The sequence below is a fragment of the Chiloscyllium plagiosum genome, unplaced genomic scaffold, assembly GCF_037043375.1.
Source record: "Chiloscyllium plagiosum isolate Xiang-an unplaced genomic scaffold, Cpla_swu_hap1 HiC_scaffold_30, whole genome shotgun sequence".
Taxonomy (NCBI): domain Eukaryota; kingdom Metazoa; phylum Chordata; class Chondrichthyes; order Orectolobiformes; family Hemiscylliidae; genus Chiloscyllium; species Chiloscyllium plagiosum.
Genome location: NW_028270168.1, coordinates 46,099,664 through 46,126,440, shown reverse-complemented (window position 1 = coordinate 46,126,440; position 26,777 = coordinate 46,099,664). Strand labels below are relative to the sequence as shown.

Sequence of the window (26,777 nt, the reverse complement as noted above, 5' to 3'; positions counted from 1 at the left end):
TCGAAATCCTGTCGATCCTTCCTCTTTAAAACTTTACATCTGCAAGCAATATCATAACATTTTTACCACAGGGTACTCTTTAACGCAAACTGTGAATGGAATGCGATGGGATATTTTTGGAATTTGCAAAGATTTAGGGAACTGAACTCCAAATTCCAGCTATTCGCCCAGCAAGGGAAGCAGAGACTTTGACATTTGGAATCAAACGTGGCAATCTCCTGAGCTGTCTGCGGATTGTCAGCGGCAGAGGGTGGAGACAGGGTCCGATGATCAGCGTTTCTTTTGAAAAAAAAAGCAGAGTGGGAGGATACGGGAAAGATTGCAACGGAATTGTAAAGAGAGAAAAAAAGAGGCATTGCAAAACAAAGTGAGCGGAACAAACAAAATCAAAATAGCGGAGCAAAAATAAATGACTTTAAAGGAATAACGGGGGCGGCGATTGCGAATCTAGGGAGTCGCGGACCAACCGGGTGGAAAAGTACAGACGACAGAGGCGAAGGAGAAAAGGCAGGAACCGAAGCCAGCCGGGGAGAGAGGAACCTTGCACCGTTCCAGGGAGGGCATTGCAGCAGCATCGGCAGGAGCCCGGGGCACGTGCCGTTGCCAGGGAGCCGGCGGTTGCCAGGGAGCAGGAGGAACACTTCCCCCGGTTGCCATGGACCAGTCGGGTGTGCTGCAGGAGACGCTGGCCCCAGGGCACTGCTGCCTAACAGTATCCTTCAGGACTAACCCGGGGCCGTCCGGGCCTTTGTCCAGCAGGGACCTCGACCTCGAGTTTTAGCTGGAGCGGGGATGGAGTACGTGGTCGTGGGGGAAGGGGACGGCCTCGAGAGTCTCCAGCCCCTCCTTTAAACTAATGTTTCCCTGAGGGAGCAGGCACAGACTCCAGCAAAGTTACAGTGTGTTGGGAGGTGGCTCACATGTTGGGTTGGAGAGCCTTTCTGACTGCTTTTATTTGTGGGATTAGGGCGCTTTTGTTTAATTGTTAAAAATCACACAACACCAGGTTACAGCCCAACAGGTTTAATTGGAAGCACTAGTTTTTGAAGCGCCGCTCATTCATCAGGTGATTGTGGAGGATACAATTGTAAGACACAGAATTTATAGCAAAAGTTTACAGTGTGATGTAGCTGAAATTATACATTGAAAAATAGCTTGCTTGTTTGTTAAGTCTCTCATCTGTTAGAATGACTATGATAGTTTCACTTCTTTCATATGTAAATCACAAAACTTTTTTTTAAAAGTTACATTCTCAGGTTCGCTGTAACAATTGATGTCAGCCTGATAAGATGTTGAAGATGTTAGGCCCCTGTATTCCCTGTCTGTGCCATAATGTTTAGACTGATTCTACCTTAAAAAAATGAGTTAACGGAGATATACATGGATTCATGCAGTTTTTGAACAAAGTACAATGTAATTCTGCAAGTACAAATTCACCCTACAAATGTATATGTGCGTGTGTGTGTGTCTGTCTGTCTGGGTTGGGGGGGTTATATATATATAAAAATGAGTGTAAAGGGGTTTAAGTCTGTAAGAAGGTGCATGTGGGAGTGTGTGTCTGTAGGAGTGTGCGCGTTTCTGTTTACTTGAGTATTGTTAGAAGTTGCTGGAAAAGCTCAACAGTCTGGCAGCATCTGTGCAGAGAAATCGGAGTTAACATTTCGGCTTGAGTGATCCTTCCTCAGAATGGTGTTAGATGGTTAGAACCGGTGATTTACCATCTGCCGTTGCAAGTCTTCATGAGAAGTTTGAGAGTAGTGGTGCAATGAAGTTGTCAGACCAAGCAAGACCTGGCCTAACCATTCCAAGAATGCAACATCTCAGCTAATAATTGTTACACTAATCCAAGTCATAAAGGTGAAATCTTGGTGTAAATAAATTATATTTTCCGGATCATCAAAACACACACCAGATCATCAACGCCACACTCACAGGAATCAGATTCAATAGAGAGGAAGAAAAGGACAACCAACTCCCATTCCTGGACGTGATGGTACAGAGAACACCGAGCGGAGAATTCACCACAAAGGTATACAGGAAAGCCACATGCACAGACCAAGTCCTGAACTACGAAAGCAACCACCCCAACACACACAAAAGAAGTTGCATCAAGACACTGTTCCAAAGGGCCACAACACACTGCAGTACACCAGAACTGCAAAAAGAGGAAGAAGAACACCTCTACAATGTATTCGCCAAAAATGGATACCCCCGCAATTTCATCAACAGATGCCTAAGGAAAAGACAACGGAATGAGGACATGCCACAACCCAAAGGACGAGCCACGTTACCATACATCAAGAACATTTATGAACTGACAGCCAGACTACTGCGACCACTAGGACTTATAACAGACACCAACCAACAGCCACTCTCAGACAACAACTCACCAGGACAAAGGACCCGATACCCAGCATGAGCAAAACCAATGTAGTGTACAAAATCCCATGCAAGGACGGAACAAAACACTACATAGGACAAACAGGAAGACACTAACGATCCGTATCCATGAACACCAACTAGCCACGAAACGACACGACCAGCTATCCTTAGTAGCCACACACTCAGATGACAAGCAACGTGAGTTCGACTGCGACAACACTACTATTATAGGAGAAAGTGAGGTCTGCAGATGCTGGAGATCAGAGATGGAAATGTGTTGCTGGAAAAGCGCAGCAGGTCAGGCAGCATCTAGGGAACAGGAGAATCGACGTTTCGGGCATTAGCCCTCCTTCAGGAATGAGGAAAGTTGGTCCAGCAGGCTAAGATAAAAGATAGGGAGGAGGGACTTGGGGGAGGGGAATCGGAAATGTGATAGGTGGAAAGAGGTCAAGGTGAGGGTGATAGGTCAGACTGGGGTGGGGGCGGAGAGGTCGGGAAGAAGATTGCAGGTTAGGAAGGCAGTGCTGAATTTGATGGATTTGACTGAGACAGGCTGGGGGGAGGGGAAATGAGGAAACTGGTGAAATCCGAGTTCATCCCTTGTGGTTGGAGGGTTCCTAGCCGGAAGATGAGGCGTTCTTCCTCCAACCGTCGTTTTGCTGTGGTCTGTCGATGGAGGAGTCCAAAGACCTGCATATCCTTGGTGGAGTGGGAGGGGGAATTGAAATGTTGAGCTACAGGGTGGTTGGGTTGGTTGGTCCGGGTGTCCCAGAGGTGTTCCCTGAAACGCTCCGCAAGTAGGCGGCCCGTCTCCCCAATATAGAGGAGGCCACATCGGGTGCAAAGGATGCAATAGATGATATGTGTGGAGGTACAGGTGAATCTGTGGCGGATATGGAAGATATAACTACTATTATAGGACAAGTCAAACAGAGAACAGCCAGGGAATTCCTAGAGGCATGGCACTCATCCATAGATTCTATCAACAAACACATCGACCTGGACCCAATATACCGGCCACTGCAGCGGACAGCTGGAACTGACAACCGGAAGCAGCAGAGACAAACCACTATAAATGCCGGAGGAAACAACACAGAAGCACTTCACAGGAGGCTCCCAAGCACTGAGGATGTCACCTAGACAGGGGACAAAACATCTGCTACACAAATTCCCAGCTCGGCGAACCGAACCACAACAACAAGCACCCGAGCTACAATTCTTCTCCCAAACTTTGAATAAATTATAACGCATACCTTGCTTTTAGATGTTTCTTATGCAATTTTCCAACTTCTAGTTCCTTGTTGATTTAATCTCTCAAGAAACTCACTCCATTGCTTATTGTTCTAATTAGGATTCGGGACACAAATAGATGCAATCTTTGCGTAGACAATTTAGCTCATTGAGCCTGTTTCACCATTTAACAAGATCACAGCTGATATACCTCCACTCCATCTTCCCACACAATTGCCATATTCCATGATATTCTTAATACCCCCAAATCTGATTACCTTTATCTTGTTTAATTTACCATCCAATAACTGAGCATCCATATCTCTGGTCTAGAGAATTTGCAAGAACTCTTTTGGTGAAGAAATTTCTCCTCAGTCCGAGATGGTCAATTCTACATTCTGAGTCCGTAACCCTGTGTTCCAGATTCCTGAGCCAGTAAAAGCATTTTTAAATATCCATCCTGTGAAATCTTTGAGTTTTATGTGCTGCAATTAGGTCAACTCTAAAGTCCATCTAATGTAAGCCTAGTTTACTTAACCTTTTTCAATGGAAAATCCATTCATCCTTAGAATTGGTCCAGTCAACCGTGATCACACTGCCTTTAGGGTAATAGCCTTCCTTAGGTAAGAATACTTCACGTAGACTTTTAGGTGAAGCCTTGTATTGACCTGCAGGCAAACAGACCCAGAGCTCCCTGAATAATAAATGAGTTGGAGTTTAAGATGAAAAAGAACAAGTGAAATCAAAACAAGTGTCAGGTCAAAAATACATTTGAAAACTAAGCTGAATGCAAAAGGTTCAAAAGGGACATAATACAGCAAATAAGAATAACAATAAAGGATTATGAAAAAAAAACTAGCAGCCAAAGTGAAGGGAAGTCTTAAAGACTGTTGGCACAAAAATAGAAAATGGATGGTAAAAGGAGGATTAAGGATCATAAGTTGGATTTTCATGTTGGCTAAGGTGTTAAAAGAATACTCTGCATCTACCTTTACAAAAGAAGTTAAAACCTTGGTGCTGGAGGGGTTTAAAACTGATAAACAGAAGGAGTTGGTTAGTCTGTTGATGATTAAAATTGATAAAGCACCATTGAAATGAATCCAAGGATATCTAAGGAAGTGAGAGTGGAAATTGTAGAGCACTGGTAAGTATCTTTCAATTCTCTCTGGCTTTGGGATGGTGCCAGATGACTAGTGAATCGCACATGTTGCACCCTTGTCCGAATTATCGATCAGTTAGTTTAACTTCAGTGGTGGGGTCATTTCCTGAACCAATTATTTGGGATAGAAAATAAGTGGAAAATGTATTTTCATTCAGAAGAGCCAGCATGGATATCTTAAGGGAATATTGTATTTAACTAATTTGATGATGCTTTTTGAAGAGATAACAGAGAGAGTTGGTGAGGGTTGTTGTTGATGTGATGTACATGGACTTCTAAAAGGCGTTAGATATAATGCCATGCAACAGATTTATGAGGAAAGTTATAGCTCATTTACTAAGTGAATCAGTAGCCACATGGATAAGAAAAAGGCCAAGGGATAGGAAACAAAGAGTTAATGGATATTGTTTGGGCTGGTGGAAGACGTGTGGTGGAGTTCCCCAAGGGTTGGTTTTGGTTTGGACTTTGGTCTGCATGACAACAAGTCTCTTAAGGTGGCAAGCTAGGTGGACAAAGTACTTAGAGTCATAGAGATGTACAGCATGGAAATAGACCCTTCGGTCCAACCCATCCGTGCCGACCAGATATCCTAACCCAATCTAGTCCCACCTGCCAGCACCCGGCCCATATCCCTCCAAACCCTTCCTATTCATATACCCATCCAAATGCCTCTTAAATGTTGCAATTGTACCAGCCTCCACCACATCCTCTGACAGCTCATTCCATACATGTACCACCCTCCGCGTGAAAAAGTTGCCCCTTAGGTCTCTTTTATATCTTTCCCCTCTCACCCTAAACCTATGCCCTCTACTGCTGGACTCCCTGACCCCAGGGAAAAGACTTTGCCTATTTACCCTATCCATGCCCCTCATAATTTTGTAAATCTCTATAAGGTCACCCCTCAGCCTCCGACGCTCCAGGGAAAACAGCCCCAACCTGTTCAGCCTCTCCCTGTAGCTCAGATCCTCCAACCCTGGCAACATCCTTGTAAATCTTTTCTGAACCCTTTCAAGTTTTACAACATCTTTCCAATAGGAAGGAGACCAGAATTGCAAGCAATATTCCAACAGTGGCCTGACCAATGTCCTGTACAGCCGCAACATGACCTCCCAACTCCTGTACTCAATACTCTGACCAATAAAGGAAAGCATACCAAATGCCTTCTTCACTATCCTATCTACTTGCGACTCCACTTTCAAGGAGCTATGAACCTGCATTCCAAGGTCTCTTTGTTCAGCAACACTCTCTAGGACCTGACCCTTAAATGTATAAGTCCTGCTAAGATTTGCTTTCCCAAAATGCAGCGCCTCTCATTTATCTGAATTGAACTCCATCTGCCACTTCTCAGCCCATTGGCCCATCTGGTCCAGATCCTGTTGTAATCTGAGCTAACCCTCTTCGCTGTCCACTACACCTCCAATTTTAGTATCATCTGCAAACTTACTAACTGTGCCTCTTATGAATACCTGCCTTTATTAGCTGTGGCATAGAGTTTATGAGCAGGGAGCTTATGATAGAACTGTATAAAAAGTTGGTTCGGCCACATCTGGAGTATTGTGCATGGTTCTGGAATCCAAATTACAGGATGGTAGTGAAAATAGTGGAGAAGGTGCAGAGGAGATTTACAAGGATATTGCCTGGGATTGAGGAATTAAGTTGTGAAGAGAGATTGGATAAGCTGTGATCATTTTGCTTGGAGAGAGAGAGAGAATGTGTGTGTATTTGAGATGTATAAAATTATGAGGCGTAGAGAGGTTAAAAACAAATGAATGTTTTTGTTGGTGGAGGGATCAATGTCTAGGGGACATAGATTTAAGGTTTTGCGGAAAAGGTTTAGAAAAGATATGAGAAAAAGCTTTTTCACTCAGAAGGTGGTGGGAATAAAGAATTCACAGCCTTCAAGTGTGATAAAGACTGAAATCCTCATAATATTTAAGAAAGATGTACATTTCCTAAATGCCTGCCTTCTGTGAATTATGTACTGGGACTCTCTGGTGCTCCCTGAATGGAAACATTTTCCAATTCCTCATTAATCAAAAAATATTCTGCATTTTACCCTTCTCACCATGATTAACTTGCCACATCATATGCCATCTGCCATGTTATTGCGCACACAGCCGACTTGACTGTACAGGCTCTTCAGACTACCTTTTCATTTGTTTTACCACTTAGGTTTGTACTGTTAGCACACATGACTATGTTATCCTCAACTCCTCAAGTCATTAATATATACTTTTAAATAGTTGGTACCCAAGCTCCTATGTTCTGACAGAACACTCACTAGATAGTACCCAAACATATTAGTGTTGTCTGTAAATAGAGGCAGCCTTCTATTTGTGTGCAGTACAGTAGCATATGCAATGTGTGATATTTGTTTTTAGCATCACCTCAGGATGTGCTTTTTCTGTCCCTCCCTGGCATGTTTAAATGACAGTCAAGTAAATGACTGCAGGTACTTGCTTTTGAATTCTTATTTAATTCTGACTTCAAGTGAGGTAGTCTGCCTGTATTGATAAGCCCAAATTTGTCATACCAGATTTTATGGATATATCTTGCCTTATTCTGTTTCTTCCATCTAACATCAATATTGGGAAAAGTTGCACTGGAATGGGAGGATCAAGAATATGCAGATTATCAGCTGTTTAAAGTGCACTGTTGCCAGGACTTTGTTAATTTGTCAAGCATACCACTCACTGGACTTTCAGCAGTTCTGTTTGTTCCTTAGCATTTTTTGTATGCGGTACAAGGCATAATGCAACATGGAGAATCGATTGAAAGCCGTATTATCGGACTTGTGGAGTGCAGTGGCGAGTATGCGTAAGTTTCTGTTTTTAAACATTTAAAGTTTTGTTGTCAGTCTTGATGTTAAGTAGCACCAATGTTAAGAATTAAAAATACTTTTAAATTTACACAGCGATGCGGGCTGGGCTAACATTTATTGCCAGATGATGGTGAGCTGTCTTGTACCATTGCAATCCATTTGGTGTAGGTAGATCCACAACGTCAGTCAGGAGGAAGTTCGAGAAATTTGACCCAATGTAACTGAAGGAAATGCAATATATTTCAAAGTCAGGATGTTGAGTGGCTTGGAGAAGAATTTGCAGACAGTGGTGTTCCGATGTATTGGCTACCCTTGTCCTTCTTAATAGTAGTAGTTGTGGCTTTAGAGGTGACTGTTTCAAAAATCTTATTGATTCATCAGTGGAATATTTCAATGTTAATAATAAATGGCATATTATAGCTAAACTGCCTTGCATCACGTCATAAGTGAGTAATTCAACTAAAGCAGTCCATGTCCTTGTGCAAAAATACATGGACAACACCCCGTCTTGAGCTGATAAGTGGCAAGTAACATGCCCTCTCGTGAATGCCAGGTAATGACCATCTTCAATAAAATATTTAGCCACTTTGCCTTGGCATTTAATGACATGACCATTGATGAATCCCCCTGATCAACTTCCTGGGGATTACCATTGTCCAGAAACTGAACTGGCCCAGCCATGTCAATACTGTGGCTACAAGAGCAGTTCAGGTGTTAGGAGTTCTCCCAACTCCCCAAAGCCTGCCCACAAGACACAAGTTATGAATATAATGAATATTCACTTGCCCAGATGAGTGCAGCTCCAACTACAGTCAAGGAATTTGATTCAGGACGAAGCAGGCCGCATGAATAATACCCTATCCACTGCCTTCAGCATTCATTCCTTGAACCACCATCACATCTTGGTAACAGTGTGTACCATCAACAAGACGCACTGAACAACTCGTCAGGGCTCTTTGACAACACTTTCCACACCACAATCCTTACCACCACAAGGGCACAGATGGATGGGAATACCATCACCTGCAAGTTCGTCTCCTACCTGATCCTGACCTGGAACTATATCACTGTTCCTTCACCATCACTGGATCAAAAACCTGGAATTCCCTTCCAACATTGTGGATGGACCTACCCCTCATGAACAGCAGTGCTCAACAGCAACTTTGAAAGTGCAATTAGGGATGGGTCATAAATACTAACTTAAAGTAGCAGCGACACATCCTGCTAAAGGATTTTTAAAATTTTAAGATTTGAGATTAACATATGGAGATAGAAACAGTCCTCTAACCGTTCTCATAATCATACTATACATGCTTTTTCAACATTGGGAAAAGGTTTCACTTTAATATCCTGCACACAGATTTCTCGAATTGCTTCTTTCTATGCTATAGCCAGTCAGCCCATCCAATCCTTTGTAGGCATCCTGAAAACAATTCTGCTGATACCACTGCCCTCCTTTTTTCATAATAATGTATTATCTTCAGTTAATTACCTACTTCTCTTCTGATAATCATGGTTGAATCTGCTTCCACCAAACACTCCGGCAGTGCATTCTGGATCCAAACGACTTGCTGCATAAAAAATGTTTTCCTCCTGTTTCTTTGGGTTCCTTTGCCAATCCCTTTAAATGGTGCCCTTCTGTCAATGGAAGCTGTTTTTCTCCATTTACTCTGTCCAGATTTTGAGCTCGTGTGTCAAGTCTTCCTCAAACTTCACTGAGAAAAACGCCAGCTTTGCCAGTGTGTTCCTCGAATTGACATCTAACAGATTAAGTAGCTGTCAATTCTGGGATCTCATTTATTCTTTGGTCTGCAATCATGGTCTGCAAACTGGGATGAATTATATTCTTCAAATCTTGTCAATGTTAGTAATGTAATTCTTTACCCTTAAAGACAGTGGTCTTGATTTTATGATCAATGACAAAGTAAAATGGTACTTGCTGCTGACCTCAAAGAAAGCTGCACCAATGTCATGATTTCTGTAGTGAGAATATGAACTTTCTCAATATGTAATTAAAGTAATTGTTTCATGGGGAGTTAATATGAAACTGTAGTAATTCCATCACTTTGTTCAAGCTACACTCACAGGAGGTTAGGAAATGAAAATGCACTCATATTCGAGGCACCTGTTATAAAATTTAGACAGCGGTAGGCATAAATAAGTTGAAGAAAGAAGCTCATATGAAGAAAACTTGCTTTAATTATTTCAAATTATGACAATTTTAATTGAGATTTTTATCAGTATATAATATAAAATATTATGTATTTTTGGAGCCAGATTGGTTACTCAGAAGCAGTCATTGCTCAGATTTCAGTTAGAAGCCTCATTATTGAAGCCACTGAAGAACATTTAAAATTTTATGGGGTTTTTCACAGTAATATGAGAGCAGAAAAAAAATTGTTTTTGCGAGATTTTACACATTGATGACTGGCTGAGGTTAGGGATCCACACTGCAACCTGGAACAGAACACTGAGTGAGCAATTGCAACTTCAGGATTTCCATGTTTCATCTTTGGCTCTGCTGAATGCTGTGTTGAGGTGAGATTCAGAGGGGTGGTGACGCAAAGTGTAACAGATAGCTATCAAAAATTTCATAATTTCTGGGCCGTGGTTTATATTGAATTTCTTGTTCCAATATTGTAAGTAATACAAATATCAACTCTCAGATTATTTCATGCTGATGCTTAGAATAAAGTCAAATATAATAATTCAGCCAAGCCCTGTTCTATGGTGCTCCTTAATACAATACAGCAAAAGGTGTAAAAATGAAGGTTGCAAGCTCTATTCACTTAGGGATAGCTTTGCCAAATGCAAGATACTGACAAAAAGATTACCATCAAAAAGTAGGCTTTTACAAAATAAATACATTTTAAATAGTTGTTTTCTTTTAAAACATATCTGGACTTCTAACAGAAGAGGTGATTTGAAGATCATGTCCCAAATATTTGATAGTTTCCTTAATACTAAAAGTCTCCATCTGCAATGGGATTGCAATATGTTTTGATGATATGTTTTACTTAAAAGCTGTTTCCATCACCTGCAAACTGACATTTTATTGCAGGGAGGTGTGACTGCTTTTCGATTGTTTGAGCAAAGATTGATCTCAGGTAGCATTATTCTAGTTAGGCTGGTGTTTATACTATGGATGAGTATTCCAGAAGTTTGAACAACTTATCGTCGGAGCAGATTATCTAAATTTTGCAGGTCTACATTTCATTGTGGCAGTTTAATGTTTTGATTTCAATTTATAATAAAAATCTGAAACTTTTTTAAAAAGCTGAACTTAATAAAAGTGACCAAAAAGCTGCCAATTGTCATTAAGACTCAAGTAATGTCCTTTGTGGAAGAAATCCTACCTGGCCTCACCCCAGCCAGCTTAAGCATGATCCAGTTGCACATCAATGTTGTTGACTCTTAGCTTCCTTCTAAAAAGGCTTAGCAAGCTCCTCTGTTGTCTCAAACTACTGATCAATCTTGATTAATTGGGCCAGTATGCTGAGGAGTGGCAGATGGAGTTTAATTTCAATAAATGCTAAGTATTGCATTTTGGTGAAATGAATAAGAACAGGACTTATATAGTTGATGGTAGGGCCCTGGATAGTGTTGTCGAACAGAGAGACATAGCGGTTCAAGTACGTAGTTCTTTGAAATTAGCATGGCAGGTAGACAGGGTGGTTAAGAAGGTGTTTAGCATGCTTGCCTACATTGTTCAATGCATTGTATATAGGAGTTAGGACATCATGTTGAGGTTGTACAGGACGTTGGTGAGGCCAGTTTTGGAGCACTGTGTACAATTCTGGTTGCCCTGCCATAAGAAGTAAGTTATTAAATTGGAGAGGGTTCAGAAAAGATTGACCTGGATGTTCCTGGAACTGGAGGGTGAGTTATATGGCAAAGTTTTTTTACCGGAACCCAGGAGGCTGAGGGGTGACCTTATATATGTTTATAAAATCATGAGGGACTCAGATAAGGTGAAGAGCAAAGAGTTCAAAATAAAGGTATACATTTTAAGAGAAATATTTGAAAGGGACCTGAGGGGCAATGTTTTTACACAGAGGGTGGTTTGTATTTGGAATGAACTGTTGGATAAAATGGTAGATGGATGTGCAGTGTGACTAGTTTAGTTTGGGAAAATTGGTTGACATGGACGAGTTGTACTGAAAGGTCTGTTTCCCTGCTGTATGACTCTTTGAATAAATCAAAACGTGTTGTGTTGGAAAAGCACAGCAGGTCAGGCAGCATTTGAGCTGCAAGGGAACTAACATTTCAGGCATAAGTTCTTAAATAGGAATGTGACATGCTGCTCATATGCTGCCTGACCTGCTGTGCTTTTCCAGTGCCACACTTTTCAACTCTGATCTCCAGCATCTGCAGTCCTCACTTTCTCCTCTATGACCCGAAGTCAAGTAGCTTAGGATGGACCCTAAATGGCAAAGTTATAAGTGATGCCCACATCCTGGTAATGAATTTTAAAACCGTTTTGTCCGTTTACTGTTTCGGTCTTTCTTGAAACAAACTGTTTCATGTTATTTCCTTTAGGATTTTCATGTACACTCACAGAAGAATGGCAATTATCCCAGAGGATGTTTCATTGCAAGAAATAGTGCCTGTGTCAGAAGATTTAATCATTGAAGAAGGTATTGACTTGCAGCTTTTGTGATTCTCGATACAATACTGGATAATGTGTGTAAGTGACCCAACTTTATGACCCGCTTGAGGGTGAGTATTTCACTCCTACTAGAAGCTTTACTCAAATGGGCAAGTTAGTGCTTGGAATTCATCTCTTAGGAAATTACACTTGGTCACACTGTCTGCAGTTCAACTGTTTTGACACCTGGTTTCAATGCACCCAATGTTGAAATAGTTTGAAACATGAATAAGGCTTATACAAAATAATTAACTTCAGCACTTGGCAAATGTTCTGTTTAAATTAACAGCCTCTTGGGCACTTTATCCTTGACGAGAATATGATAATCTCAATTTTAGTAATATGCACACTGTCCAAATGAAATCTGGGAGAAAAAAAGTCCCTACTTATGGAGGTTGAAAAAGTATCAGATCCTGACCCTCAAGTAAAGCTCCAGGATCAGATAGGAGCCCAGGAGACATATACAAATTCCGGCACCCGGATCCATCAGACATTTGAATCATAAAAAGTGGGATCATCAAACAATCCCTTCTGAGTTCACAATTGTTCACTTGAAAAGAGACAAATGACAAAAATCTCTGTGTGGCAACCAGGAAGGAATCTTGCTACTTATGAGATTTGAGTAAAGTTTCTAAAACCAAAGGACACACATGTAATGGCAGAAGATCAAAATGATTTCAAGTAAAGGTGAAAACACTTGCAACATTTTGGGAAATAGAAGAGAAATTTTGAGAGCAGCCGACAGTAGTGCCTTTGTTGGCCTGATGAAGGCCTTTGACCTGGTAATTAGAGAGTCCTTGTGGAAAGTCTTGGTCAAATTCAGAAGGTCTGGTTGAGCTGTAAATTGGATGCAGCAAACATGATGAAATGATGGCCCGTGTCACTGACTCTGGTGAGTGGGCTGACCCTTTTCTCAGAACAAATTGTATGGTGCAGAGGTATGTAGTGACACTTATGCTTTTCAGTCTATTCCTTGCTGCCATGTTTTCTGTGTCGATGGCGATGGGCTAACCATCAGCTTAAGGAAGACAAAGGTACTACACCAATTGTCACCAAATTCTGACCAAACCCAACATACAACAACTATCAATGACATAACCCTGAAGGCTGTAGATAACTTTATCTCGACGCTCCAGAAATACCTGAATGAATAAAATGCTAATTAGAATTGACAGCAATCTCAACATTACCAATTTTACACAAGAGAATGCAGATGAAATAAGGTATAAAACTTTGAACAAACCTTGCTGTGTACAAATCTGTGATGATAATTATCATGCTATATGTCTGAGAGACATGGACAATTGATTCCAGACTTATTAGACAGATGGATAATTTCTCCATGAGAGGCATTTGGAATTTCATGGGCATCAAAAGAGAGGACAAGGTGTTTAACACTTAAGTATTTTAAAGAGTAGAAATGTCTGGAATTGAAGCAGTCCTCATCCAACCCCAGTTCAAATGATTGGACATGTCGTACATACGAACGATGATAAAATCTCGAAAGTGATCTCCTGTTCACAACTTAAACTCAGCTGAGGTGTACTGAGGTTCTGGTTTAAGGATCCCTTGGAGAGAAAACTCAGAAAATTTGCTTTGTCTACCAGACTGGGAGAGAAGTGCTCAGAAAATATTAGCTGGGGACTGAAAGCAAATAGTGGTATGTTTTCTTTGATCAGCAACAGATACAGAGAGCCAAGGGCAAATGGCAAGTGAGAAAGAACTCACAGTCCCAACAAAATCAGGTAATGCTCATTGAAAGCCACACAGGTCTGCAATCAGAATTCAAAGTCACCTTGCAACAATAGATGACTCCACACCTTGAAGGAGCCGTTACTTTGAATAAAAAAGGGATGTCTGTGATGACGAGTGATATTTCCAGTGAGGATTTTGTATTTAAAGTAGTGATGATATTTTTATTGTTTTTGTATGGCATCTTTGCTTTCTATCTCAGTTACTTTTACCGTTTTGTTATTAGTTATGTGATTAAAGGCGAAAACATTGTTAACTTAAGCCCCTGATGGGGTTGTTCTGTCAGCAATGCAGTTAAAGAGAAATAAAAGATAGGTTGGTGTCATCACTGTATAATCAGTGATACTGCATCCAGTTAAATCAGAATGACACAATGATCATGCTTGTGCAATATGCCATAATCACTCTCATTAGCATGCTCTCTGAGATCATGGCTGATTTGTTACTTAGGCCCATGTAGCAAAGTTTACCTCATACCTGTTCATACCTTAGCTTCATGAAATTCTCAGTTTTAAAATTAATATTTGACCTAGTATCAACTAGGAGAGCAACTTGTATCATTTCCAGGAGAGCAACTTGTATCATTCTTTATAAGTAGAAATGTTTTCTTGTCTTGCTGTTGAAATATTCGGCTCCAATTTTGAGACTGGGTGTTTTGTTCGAGACTAGCAGGAATAGCTTTTGTATATACTATTTCTTCTTCATTAATATTTAGAGTCATAATATATTGAAAACCTGGAGAAAATCACCAACCTATTGAATTTCAAGGGATACGAAACTACTTTGTGCAATCAGTTTTCATTTTTTGATATTCGGAGTCCAGTTATCATTCTGAAAAATCTACATTACACCAATTCCAAGGGCAATATAACCTTGAGCCTCTGAGAACTGCTAACAGTACTTTCAGTGTGGTACTTGGGAAGTATAACTTTTACTCTTTTGATTTAAAAGCTAGAATGCCATTAGATATTTTCATTATCTTCTGAACCTATTCAGACATTTGAATGATCAGTAATTCTACACTCTCATGTCTTTTTGGATTCCTCTGTTGTCAACCTTTTACTATTTAGAAAGTATTCTGTCATAATCTTTTTATGTCTGAAGTGGATGATCATACATTTGCCGGCATCGGTCAAGCTTTGCCTGAAGGCTGTTCCTTGGTTCAATGTCTACTCATCTTGAGCATTTTGCTCAGTGGTTTTTGTAAGTGGTGGTTTATCATTCTTTTCTACCCTCAGGTGACAGGTACCAAATCTGTCTCAGCTAGAAGAACATTCAAACCCACATTAATGGTATTATTTTCAAGCACAGGCTAGCCATCTGACCAACTGAGTTAACCAGCTCCTAACCAATCATGATTGCTATTTTTCCAGTCACACACTTACAGTGCTGCCCGTCATTGTCATCAGAATACTTTGGGGTGTAACCTTCTTTTCCACCATCTAAGACATTAGTAAATGGATGGATAGTTCAGGCCCTTATACTGATTTTTGCAGGACACCAATAGTCACATCATGCCAATCAAAACACTTGCCCATAATGCCCCTACTAAATATATAGAAAGATTTAAGACACAGAAAGAGGTCATTCACCCATTGTGTCTGTCATAGAGTCATAAAGATGTAGAGCATGCAAACAGACACTTCGGTCCAACCCGTCCATGCCGACCAGATATCCCAACCCAATCTAGTCCCACCTGCCAGCACCCGGCCCATATCCCTCCAAACCCTTCCTATTCATATACCTATCCAAATGCCTCTTAAATGTTGCAATTGTACCAGCCTCCACCACATCCTCTGGCAGCTCATTCCATACATGTACCACCCTCTGCGTGAGAAAGTTGCCCCTTAGGTCTCTTTTATATCTTTACCCTCTCACCCTAAACCTATGCCCTCTAGTTCTGGACTTCCCGACCCCAGGGAAAAGACTTTGCCTATTTACCCTATCCATGCCCCTCATAATTTTGTAAACCTCTATAAGGTCACCCCCCAGCCTCCGAAGCTCCAGGGAAAACAGCCCCAGCCTGTTCAACCTCTCCCTATAGCTCAAATCCTCCAACCCTGGCAACATCCTTGTAAATCTTTTCTGAACCCTTTCAAGTTTCACATCTTTCCGATAAGACCAGAATTGCACGCAATATTCCAACAGTGGCCTGACCAATGTCCAGTACAGCCGCAACATGACCTCCCAATTCCTTTACTCAATACTCTGACCAATAAGGAAAGCATACCAAATGCCGCCTTCACTATCCTATTTACCTGCAACTCCACTTTCAAGGAGCTATGAACCTGCATTCCAAGGTCTCTTTTTTCCCAAAATGCTGCACCTCGCATTTATCTGAATTAAACTCTATCTGCTACTTCTCAGCCCATTGGCCCATCTGGTCAAGATCCTGTTATAATCCGAGGTATCCGTCTTCGCTGTCCACTACCCCTCCAATTTTGGTGTCATCTGTAAACTTACTAACTGTATCTCCTATGCTATAATAGAAGAAAACTACCAGTCCTAGCACACATTCAGTCCATTAGATTGTAACCCTAGCTATGCCACCTCTATGCCTCTTTCATTCTTTCAGTCAGTAAGTTCCAGATCATTGACTCATCTGCATAAAAATATTACTCCTCAACACCCTTATGATCTTTCTGTCAATTACTTTAGATTTTTGCCCTCTGGTTATTGATCTCTCTGATAACAGAAATACGTGTTTCCTAAACACTCCATTGAGGGCCACATTAATTTTTTTTCTGCTGGAGCCTCCATTATTCCAATCTAAACCCAGTCTGTCCAATTTGGCTGCAGTGAACAAATCTTTATTCCTGGCAACATCCTTGTGGAAGTTTTCAGTGCCCTCTTTGGTGCGATCATATTCTTCTCTAATGTGTTAATGAAACTGCATGCAGTGAACTGTCTGTGGTCGACCTTGTCTTGGCAAAAACACCCTGCCCATATACTCTATATTCTAGATCATGGTCAATAAGGGAAGGAATTTCAAATATCTTTTGTCCTCCTTAACAATCTATCTTCCTGTTTTCAGGATCTGGAGACCTAGGGCCAGACTTTTAAAAATCTCAGGGGAATCACAAATGTGGAATTGCTGCCTCATTTCTGTTTCTATTAGCCTCGAGAATAGAACAGACCCTGCCCCACTTTGGATGGAAATCTGAATTCACCAGGGCCATTTTAACTTTGTGATAAGTTCAAACAAACCCCTTTAGGACTGTTAAAGGGCCTTTAACTTGCAATATGGAAATTACAAATTGATGGGTTAGATGTAAATGCTCTTGAAAGGTATGAAAGGTCAGTATAACTATATAATCTATTGATTGATAAATATGAAAACTCTCCGTAAGTGAGAGGTTTAATAAAAATGATCCTTTACTGGACTGCTTTGATTGTTGGGTCATCAGGTGTAGATGAAAAAAAATGTATGTTCCTGCAGTTTCAGTTGACTTCTTTGTTAACATTTCCCCAATGGCTATTATTCTGTCAGGATGAATGCTTGGCTGAGTTTCAGACAATACGATTATTTTATTGGAGTGTTCTGCATTCACACTTGGATTGAAAGTTTTTCAAGAGGCTGCTAAAGGATTAGCTGTCTTTGTGTCATCTGAATAGAAGTTTGTTTCGAATAATCAATTAACTATTGGAAATCCAAGAACTTTGAATAGATGTCTTTAATGGGTGTAATTTCACTGCCATTGTGTAGGATTGAAGTCTACATTACATTGTTGGAAGTTTCTTTTTCTCATCACATGGTTCTTGAGGTTTGCTCATGGTGGACAATGAATGAGTATCTATGGAGGTGATATGGACTAAGAGAGGGTAATGAGAGGTTGGGAAGCGGCATGTGAGTGGGTCGTGAGGCATGAGTTGGCATGGGGAGGTGAATAAGAAGTGAGGATAGAGGGCCTAACAGATTCTAAAACAATTGGAGTGTATTCCTGAAGGATCAGGATATTCCTTCTAACCAGATTGCCTTGGCAATCACCTGTCTCTGTGGCCACATTGAATCTGCTTCTGGGTTTGGCAGGCCCAACTCAATCACACACACCAGTCCTCACAGTTAGCATTAGATAAAATGGAATTCGTTAAACCAAAAGGATCTGCTGAGTTGGGAAATTACCTCGATAGTGAATATCTGGCACATGCTCTCCTGGGCTTCTTTATTTCTTAATATGTTTAGAATGCTATTTATTATTGTATATTCTCTTGCATTGTTTGTTTTCCTCAGCTGCATTCCTATGCATGTTTCCAGATTGAATTCCATTTTGTGCTTTTCTACTCAACCTAGCCAGATAGTTCTATGTTTACAATAAGGAAAAGCAGTCCTTTAGAACATCATTCACTTTTTCATTCCCAAACTTGTGTTACAACCTAACAACTATCTTTATTCTTGTGATCACATTCTGCTTTACCTAATATATTGTTACGTTTGGCATAAATTTCCAATTCATTTCTTTCATTTTTATTCTAATTATTTCTTAAGCATTTTTAAACCTTGGTCAAACATGTCTTTCCTTTTGAAAACCTGTGCTTTTAAAGTTGAGACCAGTAAATTTTGAAAGAAAGGGATCTCCATAAAGCTAACAAAAAAACTGATGGACAGGATTTTACTTTTTGAAACGTTTACTGTAGCAAACCACTTGAAAACAATGTAATGCAAACATAAACAGGAGAATGTTAGCTCAAATAAAAAAGACACATTTCATGTTAAGTAATAGATACGCAAAGACATACCTCACATAGTTACAAGTCCTTCCACAGGTGTGGCACCAAGGCAATCTCTCCGTTTTTCCAACTCAGCTTCTGTTTTGTAGGATCTCTCAATTCCCATTATATCACTTCAGCTCTTGAGTTTCCTTAACTAGCAACTGTATTCCATTTGATGGCCCTGGATCAGTTCCCACTGACTAGTGGACCAGGAGGCCCAGGTTCAAGTCCTGTCTGCTCCAGAGGTGTGTGATGACATCTTTGAATAGGTTGATTAGGAAATAAAAAAAAGTTATCACTAACAAGGCACATATCCACAGCCCTCCCTTACTTGGTTCATGAAGGTACAGAATCCCCAGAGACTCCTTTCAGAAAACCCTTTAAATGGACTAGTGGGCTCTGGCAACATTGAAGCAGATATTATCCAATCCACAATCCCTTGCCCTTTCTATCTTTAGCCCCTTGTATTTTTCAACTGTATGACACCCATAGTGTCTCTGTGGTATTGCCAAATACATGCTTCACACAAGGAAGATTTTCATGAATTCTATGTTCTTAACTGCCAAACAGGATCATGGTGTGAAACCCAATCACACTGCAATTAAGTTTTCGTTACTCTTTGCTTCTTTAGTTGTTCATTTGTATTGAAACTTCAGGTTACATAAACATTCCTTGGAGCCTAATGGTCTGATAAACGGAGAACTAGTTAACCCACTTTCAAAATGTTCCCTAAATCATATTGGTCTTAAAGCGGACAATGCACGAAAACCAAATACAGGCTCTTCCCAAAGGACATGGGTCATTACAGTGCTAGCTGCTTCTGATTAGTAATTTATGAGATGGTACAAATGAGGAGCGATTGAATATGAGGTAGTCACTAATAAATCCATTGAGGAATTCAGAAATGAGGTCATTATTTTTGCCACATAAGTAGTTGTAACAGTACAGATGCATTTAACGAGAAGTTAGATAAGCACATGAGGGTGAAATATAGTAAGGTGGGAGTAGGAATTTGTGAAGCATAAGCACTGACGTGGACAAGTTGGGATTGAATGACCTGCCCTGTGCTGTTCGTTTTAAATAATCCATCAACTGAGGTAAGATGCAGGAAATGTTCTGATCCAATGCCTGTTATCAGTCCTCTTTAACTTTATACATGTTGCATCTAAATGAATAAATATACCAATCATATTTAGCTATGTGTAATGTAAATGTTCTGATTTTTTTTCCATTTGCTTTTCAGTGTTTCAGGAATCACATGTCATAGGTAAGTCTTCTTTGTTTTAATTAAGTCATGCATATATATCAAAATTTACAAATTAATACGTACAGTCCCTTTAAGACAAGAAAATGTTTTAAGCTCCTTCATGAAGGTATAATTTAAAAATAAACAGAAAGCTGCATCAAAGGAAGGAGGTATTCGGAAGGACATTTGAAATGTCAAGGAGATGGATGACAAGATGTTAATGGAGAAGGGAAGTGAAGAATGTACAAAGGAAATCCTCAAGTGTGGGGCTGGCTGAAAGTACAGCCATTTATCGTGGGGAATTGCCTGCAAGATTAGGTCAAAAGAATACAGAGTTCAGCAATTAGTGTTTTGTAAGAGACTGTACAGTTGGGGTAAGGCAGGACATGAAGGGATTTGAAAGTGAGATTCAGGATTTTAAATTGAAGGCATTATGGGAGTTGGAGCTAATGTGGATCAAAAATGATCAGAAATGATTATGACCAGGACTGAATGCAAAATGTTGTATTTTTAAAAACTCATTCATGGGATGTGGGTATCGCTAGCTGGGCCAGCATTTCCTTCCCATCCCTAATTGCCTAGAGAACAGTTAAGAGTCAATTACATTGCTGTGGGTCTGGAATCACATGTAGGCTAGACCAGGTCAGGAAGGCAGTTTCCTTCCCTAAAGGAAGGAGATCAGATGGGTTTTTCTTGACAGTCAGCAATGGTTTCATGATCATCTTAATTGCAGATTTTTGTTGTTTAATTCTACAATCGAGCATGTTAGGATTTGAACCCAGGTACCAGAACAGTATCTGGGTCTCTGGATTAATAGTCTAGCAATCATACGAAGAGGCCTTTGCTAAAGGTCATGGGGTTTGTGAAGTTATCATTTGTGGTGAGCAGCTAACTTCTAGAGCTTTGGCAGTGTTACTGCGAAACTGGCCACATTCATTCAACTTCCTACAAGAAACTAACTTGACCACAAACGCTTACTAATGAACTTACAGCCGAGCTAGTTACACCACTTCCTTTGTGATGGCAAATTGCTGAGTATCTTTAAACAGTCCCAGGGAGGGGAAGAACCTCAGGTCTAAGTTTTGATTTGTTGGACAGGACAAAATGTTTCCCAGACTGTTCAAGAATTTGTAGAATGTTGACATATTTTGGAGTCAAAGAGAGGACAGAGGCAACTTCAGGGAGAATGGGACTTAGCAGCAGTGCTTTTACGCATTTGAAAAGTTGACATGCCTTTCCCTCTGCTAGGGAGCTTTCGATAACTGCTATGTTGACTTATGAGATATCAGATAATGAAGTTCTGAACTTACGCAACCTTTAGTGTAAGAGCATTGAATTTTAGTCATTCAGCAGCTCATACCAAGGAAAAAGCTGAATAATTTTTCCACTGTGAGTTAGAACATACTGGACAGTAGAAGATTGCAGCACATTAATGCAAGAAGTAAAAACAAGTTGGAAATGTGAAGCATGCAGAAGCACATGCTGTCCATCAGCTCCTACTAGCCACTTTGACTTCAATCCAGTTCTCCATGTCCTTCCTAACACTGCCAAGTCCTGACTGAACTTATGGACAGTTACCATTCGCTAAACCTTTACCCTTGTGCATGTGTATTTGACAATTATTTTTATAACTTTTTAAAAACACTTGATATTCAGTCTTCCAAAGCATGTTTTACACCTGGGCTTCTTTTTTAAAAAAAGTAAGAATAACTGCGTACTACGACAAAGCCAATATTGTGTGAGTACTGTTCTTTATTGTTTTGTGGATGCGGTAGATTTGACAAAGCCGTGTTTCAGTCTTCACCCCAGTTGCCTTGAGAAGGCATTAGTGGGCTTTCCCCTTGAAATGTTGCAGTCCATGGCATGATTGCACTGTGCAGTTCTTAAATATTTCAACTGTATTGCCTTTCAGTAGATACTAAGTAAAACCTCACACGGTTTTGTTTGAGATTTGGCACAGTAAGTACTTAGTACATCTCTGCTGCAGACTTGATCTCCAAGATGTGACTTACAAATATTTTGCAGTGGCTTTTGAGATAAATATGTATTTATCATTTGCAAATTTATATATTTTTAAAAATTAGAGGCAGTTTGATTCTGGCGGAAGTTTTTTGTGAAGTCAAAAGCAATTTGGAAAAGTGACTTGAGTACATTATTTCTAAGAAATCATGGACCTTGGTTAGGTGGCTATCAGGATATCTGTCATGTTAATGAGGGCATATTTATATTGTTGAGGTTACAACATATGGAAAAGACCTGTCACTATTAGTTTAGTTTTGATCAGTTTAGAGGAATCAAGGGTTCAGTTTAGAAGGGAAGCTTCCTCCTAGCAGAAGAATAAGTTTTCACTTCAGGAGAACAATTCACCTCTAGCAAAAGTTGTTAGTTAGTGAAGTCTCCAGGCTGTAATAATTTGTCTAGAAATTTTCAACTTGGCAGAACTTGGAAAGAGGTTTAAGTCAGTAGAATTGGACTGAAGTTGTAAAGCTGTTGAACTAGTCCCAGGAGGAAAATAGAAAGAGTCTGTTAAGTAAAAGAGATAGTTTGATACTTCTGTGGGATTAAATGTCTAAAAGATTTTGCTGGGAAATGAGTTGAAACTTTGTTTGCTGTTTATATAGATTTTTCTGACATATCTTCTATTATATACCTTTTTTGGGCTTTTACATAATAGACTTGTGTTCTTTTGTTAAATTCTGATGGAAACCTACTTAACTATTTGTACCAATAACACAGCATTGGTGGTGGTAAGTGGAAACCATCCCAGTTACTTTGCACCTTAAAGCTTGAAAATTTTCAGCCTAATGTGAATATGTTTCAGTAACTAACAACCTCACCATAATAACCAGCTTCAAAAATTAAACTTACGATCTGTCAAACCTGGTGTCACTCTGGAATCTGATTTCTTCAGTATTAGCATCAGCTGGAATCATAATGTTTTTGGTATTAAAGGTGGTGGTTCATCATGTAGAGTCATGTGCATAAAAATACAAGACCAGGACATTTTCTTATTAATGTTATTATGAAGAGATCTTTCACTTCTAAGCAATGGGATTTTCACCTCTTTTGTGTTGATGCATAATGGTGTTAGTCTCCATTCATTTTTGTAACTGGTTCCTTGATTATCTGTGTATGGTCCATGTATATAATTTCAAAGTCTGTGAGAAGATTTGTAGCTCGGGTGCTCGTTGTTGTGGTTCTGTTCGCCGAGCTGGGAATTTGTGTTGTAGACGTTTCGTCCCCTGTCTAGGTGACATCCTCAGTGCTTGGGAGCCTCCTGTGAAGCGCTTCTGCGATGTTTCCTCCGGCATTTATAATGGTACTATAAATGCCGGAGGAAACATCACAGAAGCGCTTCACAGGAGGCTCCCAAGCACTGAGGATGTGACCTAGACAGGGGACAAAACATCTGCAACACAAATTCCCAGCTCGGCGAACAGAACCACAACAATGTATATAATTTGCTCCCATGAAAATGTTAATGTACTGCAATTTATTGGGACTCAATATTTTTCGAATTGCTTTTTTGATTCTGGGTTGGAGTGGGGCTCAGTATCCACGAAGTCATTGTTTACCATCAGTTTGAAGCAATTTGTCGAGTTTTCAAGCTTTATGAAGGACCTTTTAGATTTTACTTTGTACTTTTTCTCGGATTTTTTAATTCATTAATTTTTCAAGTTGCTGAACTGTGTGATCATATTTTTAATTACCCAGTAAAATGATCCACTTCAGAATTCCTTGAACCCTCAGTACCAAACAGAAATTTTCTGTTTTAAATACCTATGTCTAAATTGGGTTTCTAGGGCAAATTGTATTTGATATTAGAGAAAATCCAATGTTTAAGGTTGTCCTTTGCTCAACCAATGCTGGTGTTAGAGGTACAAATAGTTAAGTAGGTTTCCATCAGAATTTGTGCCACTGGGTGTCAGTATCAGACACTGATAACGGTGTCTTTATTTCATTTTCATTTCACTGGGGCAAGAGACATTAAAATGTTAGTGTTACATCTGGAATGTTGCATTCATACTTGTAGCTGTTTTTTGTTGAATATGCTTATTTATATGGAGTTCTGATGTTTTGAATGACAAGTTTGAAAAGTTAAAAGTTGTTCCTTATGGTATATATTTTAGATTTTTAAACTGCAAAAATATCTCCAGTTCATTGAGAAAGTTTTGCCCTGCATATACCTTTTTCCATGACAATCATCAAAATACTTGAGATTTTTATCCAAATATTGGTTTAAGAAAGTGGGTAAATTTCTCCCATTTAAATATGGTGCGTGAAATATACTAGAACATTTTAGGCAATTTTGTTTCAATTTGCAAAGTGATGCTTTGAAATGTAGACGGGATTGCCGATAAAGAATAAAGCAAGCTTTGTGCCTTAATCTGAAGCAAATCTTATGATGCATTATCTTTTTTGTTTATGATGGTTTAATATTGGCTACAGTGCATATTAGATAGCTCGGCTTGCACGCACACTGTTTTATATAACTAACTGTAACACTGTTCTGAGTGGCATATTGATACTCTACAGGTTCTGATACTACAGTCAAAATAATATCAAGAGATGTTGATCTAGAACTTCAGCTTCCCTTTGGATCACAGGCCAAGATCTTCCTACAGGAAGCCAATAAAGCATGTGAAGGTAAGGAAATGTTTGCTATGCTTCTGAACCATTAAGGTCAACATCATAAGTGGAAGAGAACATAAATGAAAGCAGGATGAGTGGGTCTATAATCAGTAGGGTTTTGCATGGCACTACACCTGGTACAATGCGGACCCGCAAGGAGCAGGAAGTGGGCCTTATGGGTTTGTTCCAGGATGGTTTCATCACGTTGAACATTGGTGGAAAGTTTTTGTGGTGTCATGTTCAGTTCTCTTTCTGAAAATTTACTTCTGATTTTGATATTCATCCAAACCTGCAGGCTTTGCCACTGAGTGGTGGGATAAAGACAAATTGTGATAAAGAATGATTGATTGATTTGGAAGAGGGCGAACTCAAGTGAATTAAAAAGGCATAGATAGAATAGAATTAAAAGATTATGGTCAAAACAGTTGAACAGTGTGGGGGGGCTTCAAAGAGCAGAATTTTAAGATACAGAGTAGACTAATTATAATGAGAAAGAAAAAATGGGCAATCAAAACTGGTGCTTCCTGGATGATGAATGGTGCAAAGGTTAATAGATAGTAAAGACATAGAAATAAAACATATAACAAATGAAAGGTTCACAGAAAGTGCAGAAGGACATACAAAAAAAATGAGCACAATAAACGGAGAATATGAGAATACATCTGTGGGTAAAATGAAATCCTGATGTTCTGTGCAAACAACTAAACATTAAAAAGGTAGTTAAAGGAAGGGTAGGGCCCGAAAAGGAGATCTTGTAGAGACAAACAGCATGGCTGACTATGAAATGTGCACTTTGGCAGCATCCTCTTCTTCACTGTAGAGAGATACAATGTCTCAGAAAAGAAGAATATCAAAAAAATTGGACAGCATAGAAATACATAAATACAAGGTACTTTGAAATGTTTGTACAAAGTTAAAAATCACACAACACCAGGTTATAGTCCAACAGGTTTAATTGGAAGCACTAGCTTTCGAAAGCTAGTGTGCTTCCAATTAAACCTGTTGGACTATAACCTGGTGTTGTGTGATTTTTAACTTTGTACACCCCAGTCCAACACCGGCATCTCCAAATCATGAAATGTTTGTGGCACACAAAGTAGAAATAACACTCAGTGCTGAGAGGATGTATCCTAAAATGAAGTCATTGTGGGTGCCCATGTCAGAATATTATAATGACATGGAGGAGGTTTTACGGTTTTATATATGTTGAACCCCCATTTAACAAAGGAAAGATGAGTAAATCCAACCTCTACATGGAAGACAGCCAATTGTTGATGGTAAAGCTTTTAGAGGCAGTAATCTGAGACAAACTTATTTGGCTTTTGGGGAGAAAGTGTTAATTAATGAAAGCGAGCATGAGTTTGCTGGAGACACATTATAAGTGATTAACTTTCTGAAGTTCTTTAAGGTACGGCGGAAGAATGGGGAGCTAGGAAATGGCAGCAAAGAAGGTTTGTCAGAAAGGGGTAAACTGACTATGGGTGATCAAGGGAGCTTGTCCCAAGTTCAAGGTCTGTACAGGCACTCTTACCCATTATTTCTGGTCTCGTGACAGGCTTCAAATATATTGGAGTGCTGTGGCGGTGAGATGGAGAGAATTTTGGGCGTAAGGGTGGAGAAGGACTCTCTCTCTCTTTCTGGACCTGCCCACTGTATTCCCTGCAGATGCACAAAAGAAAAAACTTTTCAATATTCTCCCATTCTGTGCAAGAAAGAATAGCTTGCTAGGTTGGATATCCGAAAACCCCCAGGCCTGTCGGGTTGGCGGAAGATTGTTATGGAGCATATTCCCTTGGATTTTCTCACAAATATGGTACACTACAAAACTGAGAATTTTTATAAGACATGGCAGCCCTTTTTGGACAGACTTATCTGCCACACTTTTATATAGCCATAACAATTGTGTTTTATGAGTTCAATATCCAGGGAGGAGGAACTGTGAACGTGTGAGCGTTTTGTTTGGCTGGGCTGAGTTATTACTATCTATTAGTCTGTTGTTGGCTATTATTTATCTATTTAATTAAATAGCCAGTTTGGGTTTTTTGTAATTCTATATTTTTCAATATATGTTTATACGTTTGTACATGAGAGTGGGTTGAGGGTTTTTTACTTGTGTTTTTTTTGTATTGTTTTGTACTTGGTGTAATATTAAAATATCTATTTTTCCAATAAAAATATATTTTAAAAAAGATGAAGA

General features: G+C 39.7%; 1 protein-coding gene across 1 annotated transcript in view; it reads left to right on the top strand.

Annotated features, from left to right (window-relative positions):
- Positions 1-323: 323 nt before the first annotated feature.
- inpp5b (inositol polyphosphate-5-phosphatase B) overlaps positions 324-26,777 on the top strand; it is a 182,393-nt gene continuing 155,939 nt past the window's right edge. The window contains exons 1-5 of the mRNA XM_087976910.1: positions 324-712; positions 7,497-7,588; positions 12,132-12,229; positions 19,946-19,969; positions 24,485-24,595. Of these exons, the coding sequence (XP_087833036.1) occupies positions 656-712; positions 7,497-7,588; positions 12,132-12,229; positions 19,946-19,969; positions 24,485-24,595 (382 nt within the window). The 5' untranslated portion in view covers positions 324-655. The remainder of the gene's footprint in view (positions 713-7,496; positions 7,589-12,131; positions 12,230-19,945; positions 19,970-24,484; positions 24,596-26,777) is intronic.